Source organism: Gymnoscopelus microlampas, assembly GCF_963454915.1.
Source record: "Gymnoscopelus microlampas genome assembly, chromosome: 20".
Lineage (NCBI taxonomy): Eukaryota > Metazoa > Chordata > Actinopteri > Myctophiformes > Myctophidae > Gymnoscopelus > Gymnoscopelus microlampas.
The window spans coordinates 16,953,846-16,963,575 of NC_139957.1; the positions used below are offsets into that span (position 1 = coordinate 16,953,846).

The 9,730-nt window shown below is 43.9% G+C and overlaps 1 protein-coding gene across 5 annotated transcripts in view; it reads left to right on the plus strand.

The window, feature by feature from the left end:
- The window catches only part of numb (NUMB endocytic adaptor protein), a 63,521-nt gene extending 54,673 nt beyond the window's left edge, over positions 1–8,848 (plus strand). For 4 of the 5 annotated variants that reach the window (XM_084045711.1, XM_084045710.1, XM_084045709.1 and 1 more), the window contains 6 exons: positions 1,030–1,170; positions 1,688–1,892; positions 3,206–3,523; positions 4,263–4,406; positions 5,095–5,241; positions 6,267–8,848. In XM_084045711.1, coding sequence (XP_083901837.1) covers positions 1,030–1,170; positions 1,688–1,892; positions 3,206–3,523; positions 4,263–4,406; positions 5,095–5,241; positions 6,267–7,054 — 1,743 coding nt within the window. In that variant the 3' untranslated portion in view covers positions 7,055–8,848. The remainder of the gene's footprint in view (positions 1–1,029; positions 1,171–1,687; positions 1,893–3,205; positions 3,524–4,262; positions 4,407–5,094; positions 5,242–6,266) is intronic. The other variant, XM_084045713.1, reaches the window with a different exon arrangement.
- The last annotated feature ends 882 nt before the right edge of the window (positions 8,849–9,730 follow it).

The window sequence follows — 9,730 nt, forward strand, 5'->3', positions numbered from 1 at the left end:
AGCCTGAATATTGTTCATCATTTTTTTATTTATCTTTATCTGTACTTTTATCTATATTTTTGAGAACTTAGCGTGTTTTACTTGTATGTCCAAACACAGAAAACAGACAGGGAGTACATGAGGTTTTATAGGTTTTTACTAAAGAGGAAGCGTTTCTTAACTTGGTTGATGCAGTTCATATGGGAAAGTGAATTGTGTCATTGTGGTCTAGTGAAGCTCCCAAGCTTCCTCCTCTGATGAAATTTGGACTCTGCTGCACCTGCAAAAGTACATCAGACTTGAGTAAATTACTCAAGTATAATTTCAATGTTAGAGTGCCCTCTGTTGGAAGTGAGTTGGTACTACATGGCACTTTTGATTGGTCAAATGACTAGGTGCTGTCATTGTACTCCAGGCAACCAAAGGCACGGCACCCCCATACCTTCAAGGCCTGATCCAACCCTACAACCCCCCCCCCGCTCACTCAGATCAGCTAACACAGGACGGCTGTCTGAACCTTCCCTAAAATGCCCAGGACAACTCTCCACACATCCTAGACTCTTCTCCCTCTTGCTTCCCAAACTGTGGAATTAACTATCCATTGCAGTCAGAACTGCAGACCCACTCCCAATTTTCAGCCGTATTCTGAAGACTCACCTCTTCAGACTCCACCTCACCTCCTTGCCGCCTTCTCTCTCGATTGATGCTAGCGGCTGACCAAGATATGGCTATGCAGACATCTTTGTCACTCGTTCTCATGTTTTGTTTCTTAGGTTTGTTTTTCTTGACCACAAATGTTAAGAATGTAATTTAGATTATTATTATTTAGACAGATGCCAGGTCCATATTTTACCTGGTATCCTAGTTTCTTGAGACGCTATACTGCTCTCTCTGCATTCTATGTATGTGATTATTTACCTTGCGTATTGTAAGTAACTCTGGATTATTTACCTTGCGTATTGTAAGTAACTCTGGATAAGAACGTCTGTTAAATGCCAACATTTTAATTGTAATGTTAACAAGATAACTGTAAATGTACTCCTCCTGCAGGATCTGATCCTTGATCAGACAATAGAGAAGGTGTCGTTCTGCGCTCCAGACCGGAACTTTGAGCGGGCGTTCTCCTACATCTGCAGAGATGGAACCACACGACGCTGGATCTGCCACTGTTTCATGGCCATCAAAGACTCGGTGAGAACCCAAAACACAGAACATTGCTACTGTGTAGTAGTTGGAATAGAAGAGCATATATTGGCCTAGACCGTGGCGTCGCGGTCTAGGCACCCTGGTTGCAAATCCTTAATAGCAGTGTGCCGCGGGTTCGCGTCCCGTTCCCGTCGGCCTTTCCTGCATGTCTTCCCCCATCTCTCTCCCCATTCTTCCTGTCGACATACTTTCCCTGTCCCTCTCCAATAAAAACAATAAAAAAATACCAAAAACAAATCTTTAAAAAAAAAAAAAAAAAAAAAGAAGAGCATATATTTAGAATGGAGTGGAATATGATGCATTGCATCGCAACAAAATGCAATACAGAAAAACAACATGATTGCCATGCTTTGTTTTGCCATTTATTGATTCCATTCTAATTTATATTGCTATTTTTTTTAAAAGTCCCCTTTGGATACATTTACAATGAATAGTACAAATTGTAACGTTTACGGCAAGACATGATGGGATGGATGTTGGTTGTTTTTCTGTCCTTCCTCAGGGTGAGCGTCTGAGCCATGCGGTGGGTTGTGCCTTTGCTGCCTGTCTGGAGCGCAAGCAGAAGCGAGAGAAGGAGTGCGGTGTGACAGCCACCTTCGACGCCAACCGAACAACCTTCACCCGCGAGGGCTCCTTCCGCGTCACCACGGCAACTGAGGCAGCCGAGAGGGAGGAGGTCATGAGGCAGCTACAGGATGCCAAGAAAGGTCTGCATGTTTGTGTGTTTATACAGGTCTTTGTTTTCATGGTACCACTTCCTAGTAGTGCTATGTTCTTACTAAATAATACATACTAGCTGAGAAAGGTCTAATTTTGTGCTTTTATGAATCGGTGGATGATCTGTATTTATGTGTCCTCTTACTTTCTGGGTGAAAGGTTTTTGTGTAGCTCAAGGTTAGGCTAGGAGTGTGACTGGGCAGCCTCAGCTAGGGATTAAAACCCACTGGGGCCACCTGAGTTAAGATGTATGCACCACTTTGGATTTATTTGGACTTAATGCTTTGTTGCTGAAATAATACAAGCCAATGCCTTCCCTCTCTCCACTAGGCCAGCATTATATTGATAAGCCACTTACTGCCTAATGTAAAACTGGTCTCTTTAGGCATACACATCCTATCGTAATTTATAGGAAGATATATTAGAAATATATATATATAGAGAAATATTTGAAATATGTTTTAACTTTTTGCCCTACGATAACCTGTCCAAAATACGGATGCCAGTTTGAAAGTAGTTAGATCGGTCTAGTTTAAAAATATATATATATGTTGCTGTCCGGCAGAAACCAGCAAACTCCATTTTGACGCTTTTGCATTTTTTTCCATAAATCAGGGCCATTGAACACCCTTTACGTCTGTGTGTTGGTAAAAACAAATACTGAACCAATGAAAAGCATTAAAAAGCGCTTCTGACAAAACCAGCTAACTCCATTGGATCCTCAAACTTTCTGCTAAACCAGCTAACTCCGGTGGAGTTAGCTGGTTTTGCTGACTCCAGGCTCCACCCCCTTTTGACATCCAACCTCATTGTGAGCTTGGAGGTCCATTCAGCTGTTCTTATCAATGATGAACAAAACCTCCTAACTCCACTTTTTTTCATTTCCTGAAAAATAAACAGTTTGGAGTTAGCTGGTTTCTGCCGGGCAGCGAGATATAGTTAACCAATGAAAAGTATTGTCAAGAGCTTGTGACTAAATAATCATTACATTGGATCCACTGGAACACAGGTTCTTTTTTCCATTTCTGAAAAACGGTTTTGGACATAAAAGGTTTCTGCCCCACAGCAATGATATGTTGTGTTTTGCTATGTTATAGCAAAAGTTATCACCCACTTGATCACCTTCTCTCTATTGCCATAGTTTTGAGTTTTGAAAATACCAAAGGATTTGTTTTATGCAATGTTGTTTTGACTGTATGGATAATTCTTGATTTTTAAGAGTGAGACCAACATTTTCTGCCTTAGCTGGACAACCTCATCTAGTCTTTTCCAATGTAAATCTGATCATCCCTTCCTGCAACAGGTGAGACGGACATAAAGGCAGCTGTCCCTGTGAGCTCGGCCTCGAATGCAGCCGCAGCCAACTCCGCAAATTCCCAGACAGGAGGCTCCCCTTCATCCCCATCCTCGTCCTCTCCACCCCTGTCAGTCGGCACCCTGGGGCCCCAGGTCATCCCCCGCCGGCATGCACCTGCTGAGGCCCTGGCCAGGCAGGGCTCGTTCCGAGGATTTCCAGCCCTCAGCCAGAAGACCTCGCCCTTCAAACGGCAGATGTCGCTGCGCATGAACGAGCTGCCCTCCACCATGCAGCGCAAGACTGACTTCCCCATCAAAAACACAGGTGAGTCGTGCCATATGCTTAGGTCAACTGTGGTTTTATTTCTCACAGATGACTTTGCTTTATATTCAGTCATTTGTTTCCAAAGTAAATGCAACAGTGACTGTAAAGGAGTTCAAGCATAGAGACAGTCACACAGCTTAAGGGATAGTTCACCCACAAAATGATTTCTAGGTAGGTAGGTTACTCAAAAAGTCTCCAGAGACTCCGCCGGTCATCAAATTATTGGCTTAGGAATGCGACAAAAACAAAGAAATCTCCATGAATTCAAGGCTTCATGGGGTGTGTAATTGATAGAAAACAAGTCATTGTTTGGGTGAACTATCCCTTTACACTTGTTGTTTGCCCTTTTGTTTCACCAACAACACCTACAAGAAGTAAATGGAATTTCACCCACAAACCACTGTAACTTCACCTGCCACTGTGATTTGATTCAGATTTTCAGAACTGAAATCTTCTACCTCCGCATAATATCTGCCAAAGTGGCAGGTAGCGCAGACAAATCAACCAGCCACAGCCAAGATTTGTTCCCTCAAATCTCCTTTAGCTTTTTTTGCTCAAAGGAAAGTGGGTGGTTGATCTCTCCCCTTCATATTTTCTGCTTTATTTTGGCACATAGTTTGATTAGCTGAGTGGAAGAAGGTGTAGGGGAGGAACATCCAACAGAGGTCCTGTCCTGTGTTACCCTTTGTTGGACTGACATATGCTTCATTAGATCTGTTCTCTGGTGTTCCTTTCGCAGTCCCAGAAGTAGAAGGAGAAGGAGACAGCATCAGCTCGCTCTGCACCCAGATCACCTCAGCGTTCAGCGGGGCCCCAGAGGACCCCTTCTCCTCAGCACCAATGCCTAAACCGGCCTCGTCCCCACAGTCTCCTGTCGCCCCAGGTAACCTCCAAATGACTACCAAATTAAGGACTTACCTGTCCCAGATGGGTAATTTAGTTTGCATTGTGGCTTTAACAGAACACATGTTCACAACAGACAAATTAGACAAAATTTTGAGAAAATATAAAAGCCATTTTAAATTGGCTTAATTAGACGCATTGATTGAATACGGTAAAGTGCAGAAAATTACAGAGGGAAGTGGAAACATGGAGTGTTTCTGTATTTAAAATGTAACCTGTGTTAGCATAACACTTTCTCAAATGTATAACATTAACTCATTCACTGCCTGAATTATTTCTGGCCGCGTTTGCCCACTGCCAGAGATTTTTCATTGAAAAAAAAGTACTCGAGATACAGAATTTTTAAGTTTTAAGTTAACAAGGAAGTGGATGGGAGTCTATATCTTCGAAAAATCATATCTCCTTGGTCTTTGGGTCAAAAAAACAAACAAACAAACAAAAAAAAGTTGTTTTAGTCGTTCTAGGCAGGCATGGCTGATGGGACAAAAGTAGTTTTAGTCGTTCTAGGCAGTGAATGAGTTAATGTGTGCAGGTATGTATGTCTGATGCATGTAAAGACTGATCATTTATTGCATGTGAATGTTACTGCATGTCTAATATTTAGCTTATGCTACGACATCCACATCACAAGCTTGCCCGTTCTAGCATATATCTCTTATCTGCTGTAGTGAACGGCACAGCTCCCGCCTTCCCTGTTGCGACTATTGCAGCTACTGCTACCGCTAACCCCCCAGTTCTGCCCCCTCCACTGCCTGCTCGAGACACTAACCCCTGGGCTAAGAGCCCAGCAACGGCCCCTGCCTCAGCCCAGCCAGGTAAGCAAGAGGGAGAGGATCACATGTGTCTCATTCACATGTTAATGCATGTCATGTGATATGCTCTGGGAGTATGCAGTTGAAATGAAATCCAAACTCATATGCATGTTCCTAGTTGGTCTTGCACTAGACTCTCACATGTTGGCTATCACATTTTTCATTCTGTCCCTCTGTAATTCAGAAGCCTCAAAATGATTAGTAAAAGTTGAAAAGTGCGCTTCTCGGAGCACAGATCTCGGCCAGGCCTGGTTACCTACCCAGGGCTCTGTCAGTCATGGGGTGCTGCCATCAGGACACAAGAAAGCGTGTTTCTGGCACTCCCTATGGGCATGCACCGCGGTGGATTTGAACCCCCAGCCTTGCGGTGGTGGGCAGCTGTTTTCTGGTCATCCTGTGGAAGATGACAGCTTCCTCTCCCTCAAATGTTATGGGGCTGAATTACAGACAGTATTCAAAAATTGTGGAAGAGAGGTTGGCTTGAGAGACTGCTATTGCACTGACTTTCTATGAAGTCTGATTGTCCCTGTATTTGGGGCAGGTACCGGTATATACTGTAAAGATTCAGTGATTTCAATGTTAAAGGTGGTGTAAGTGATATTTGTTTTGTTAAAATAGGTGTCAGGAGAGAGAACTGGCACAGGATACAGGATAAACCAAAAAAAATGAACAGACAAAATTTTAACTGGAACACTATAAAATTGAAGCTGATTAATGAGCTTTTATCCAATCAGGAGGTTCTCTCTCGTGATTGGATACAATTATTTATGAAGAGCTGGAGCGATAAGGAGACTCCTGTTCCTGAAAAAACACTGAATACCAATGATTACTGGAATATAGAGCTTTAACTTTTTAGTTTTAACTTTTTTTTTCCTTTTTACAAAAAAATACCACCTTTAATATTTCTGTACCAATTTTACCAACACACACTCCTGCACATCCAATGGCGCTGTTGCTTAAAGATTAAATAAGTTGTTTTCCATCATTCATCATTTCATTCACTCCTGTTAACTGCTTTCTGTCAACAGGAAGTGATTGGGCGACCCCTAACCTGGTGATTGTGGTCCCACCCACATCTTCTCCGGTCTTGCCCTCCCACAAACGCACGCCGTCGGAAGCCGACCGATGGTTGGAAGAAGTGACCAAGTCTGTCCGAGCACCACAGCCCAACCCTATAATTGCGGCACCGGCAGTCCCTGCCCATCCTTTTGCCTCCCCAGTGCCTGTGGCCTCCGTAGCCCCCGTGGCCTTCATGTCCTCGCTACCCACCGCCGCAGTGCCCATTCTGCCCCCTCGCCAGCCAACCTACCACGCCCAGGCTCCCTATCCGATGTCCAATGGCCTGCCGTTTTCCCAGCCCAACGTGCCCGTGGTTGGGATCACCCCGTCGCAGATGGTGGCTAATGTGTTTGGCTCGGCCGCGCAGCCTCAGCCGCCCTTCTCGGTCCCTGTCCCGCCCATTGCCACCATACCACAGTATGACACCCATACCGCAGTTGCTATCGGCAGCGTCAGTCCATTCAACAAACCCATGCAGTCGTCTTCGGCCATCCATGTCCCCGTCCCCGCCCCAGCTCCCTTCCAGCCGTCTAACGGCACTGCGGCCTTCAACGGGGCAGATGGCTGGGCCTCTGCCTCCCACGCCTCAATACCGGCTCCGTCCTCCCCGGCCCAACAACCCCCCTCCCAGCCGCCGGCAGACGCCTTCGAGGCCCAGTGGGCCGCACTGGAGAGCCGATCCCGCCAGCGCACTACGCCCTCGCCCACAAACCCCTTCTCCAGTGAGCTGCACAAGACCTTCGAGATCCAGCTCTGAGGTTTTGGGGGAGGAAGTGGGGGTTTAGCGTTTGGGGGAGCAAAGATAAGGAAAAGGACCGGCTGATGATAATACATTGAGTAGAGAAGGCTGGGAAGAGACCGGAGAGAAGGGCGGAGACTGGACACTGCCCTCTATCTCTCTTTCTCTCTCTCTCTCTCTCTCTCTCTCTCTCTCTCACTGCTTCTGTGGGCAAGCAGAGAGGGGAAAAGAAGCTAGGAGTATAATAATAAGTGGGGCATTCAGTAAATCATTATGGGAGCAATAGCTCTGGACAAAAAACAACAAGTGGCAGTCATTAAGGGGCACAGCTCACCAGGCATTTCATTAGCATCTGTATTATATTTGTTTTTGTCATCGCTTCGGATCGGCCGTGGTTGTGATCACCCTGTGGAGAGAGCGGAGCTGAGCGCCCACTCTAACCCCCTCCTCTCAGCCCCTACTATCTCAGGAGGGACACATAACGAGCAACTCGATTCAGGTGTAGTGCCTCCTATCCCTCCCCTGTTACCCACCTCCTTCCCTCTCCCCTAACGCAGCTCCTAACCTCCCCACCTCACACCCCCATTCCCCCTGGTTTGGCAGGAGATGAGACTCTTCCCTCACCTGGCAGATGAACTGCTGTAAGCACTGAGACGAGAGAACTGAGCTTCCAAGACAGACCAGAGGTTCTCATTAAAAAGAAGAAAATAGACTTCAAAATCAGAAGAATAAAGAGAGAATGCCAAAATCTTTATTTTTATGCATTAAGTATATTTTAAATAGCTTTGAAAATCTTAACAGAAGAGTTGTAAGTAATCTTGCCAAAGGCAAAGGCTAGCTACAGTGAGATGAGTGGATGTGCGTGTATACAAGAAATGACCATATATATTATACATGAATATATATATATATATATATGTATCTATAAAGAATCTATCCAGTACACAGGCTCACGACAGTGCTAATTTGTAATGTGATGTAAAGAGAGGTTGTGTGAAGGGACAGCTGCTTTACGTTGATGTTTTTTATTTGGGGGTTTTACCTTCTTTTTTTTTCAAAGAAAATTATCTATATTGCCGTTCATTGCATCCTATGATTGGATGTTCAGCATCACACTGTAAATATAGGGTATCATTGCAGAAACAATCAACGCCCAGAAAACGGTGCCGGTGCCAGACTGGTTGCCTCTTATACCAGTGGCTCTCTCTTTACTATCTTTTTTTTTAATTATTGTTTTAGTACTCCTCAGTACTTCTTAATTCATCTGTCTTAATTGTCAGTCTTCATTTCATTTGTTGCAATATCCTCATTTTGTATTTTAACACTATGCCCACCCCTAACCCCCCCACCCGCTCTATCTTGTTTTTAAATAGTTGATTTCTAAATTTATGTTTTGCACAAGCACTAAACATAGTTTATTTGACCTCACAGGGGACTATGACGTAGTCTGTGGCTGCATTATCTATAAAAGCTGTGGCCAAAAGACAGGGTTGCTCTGCTCGCCCCCTGTAAAGCTACTAGCTACTGTACCACAAAGTAGCTACCACTATAAAGCTACAATGGGTGTGATGGTTTTGGTCTACTGTTTGCAGCTGAAAGGACAGGGGAGATTCAATCAGTCTGTCTTTCATGGTCTGATTATGCTTCGTCAGGCTTTTATTGTTTTGTTTTTTTAATCAAACCTGTGAATATGATCTATTCTCTGATCTTTTGTTTTTGCATTTTGTAATTATTTCATTTATTATATTCCACTTCTTTCCGGAAATATTGAAGCTAAAAGATTGAATAAATTGATGGTGGTAGAGGAAAAAATGTATTTGTTTGTGTTATTTACAATTATGTTTGTGTGTAGCACTGCATACTTACCCCGGAAACTTCAACAGTGACTATACTAGATGGAGGAGACGGGAACACTCTATCATATCTGTGTAATGTGTGTATAAATAAAGTTTGTTTCACATACAAAAGTTGAATTTGAGCTGAGCACCAACTTGAGTACAGTACCTTAAACTGGAAGAAAGCTGACTGGATAAAGGACACCCTTGATACAGTGAAACCTATGTAAACATGGCAAGGCGAACATGGGTGACACACAAGAACAAGTGCCCCAATAGCTGCCCCCGGAGGCCATGTTGCTTCTTATGATATTTATATGATAATGTTTGTTCAATATGTTTCCTCTCTGTGATTAGATGTTAGGAGAGAGTGCTGAATCATAGCCACTAGACAATGGGGATCTCCTGTATAAATGCATACATATATTAAGTAAATGTTAGCAAGTAGAAGAGGAAGACTGAAGCAGAAGTGGAGACCAAGTGGAAGGGGAGAATTGATTGATTGATTGAATACTTTATTAACAGCTTGCAGATTGTAAGGTTCATACTCAGTATAGGGTGTGATCTCAGACAACTGTACTATATTCTACCCTCCAGTCCTGTGGCTGCTATCACTTCTTGGGTGTGTCCTGTTACCAGACCACTATCTCAGGTTTGTGTAGGCAACACTCTACAGCTTACGCAACTTAACATCTCTCTCTCTCATTGTCATGATACAAAAGCATATGAAAAAGATATGCACATCCCCACAGTTCTTGGAAAATGGTACACTGGACCAAAAGTATTCAAGTAAAATGAAAGGGAATGTCCTCCCAAGCTTTATTTTAACCTGATGAAGCCCTTGCCTGGGTGAAAAGTT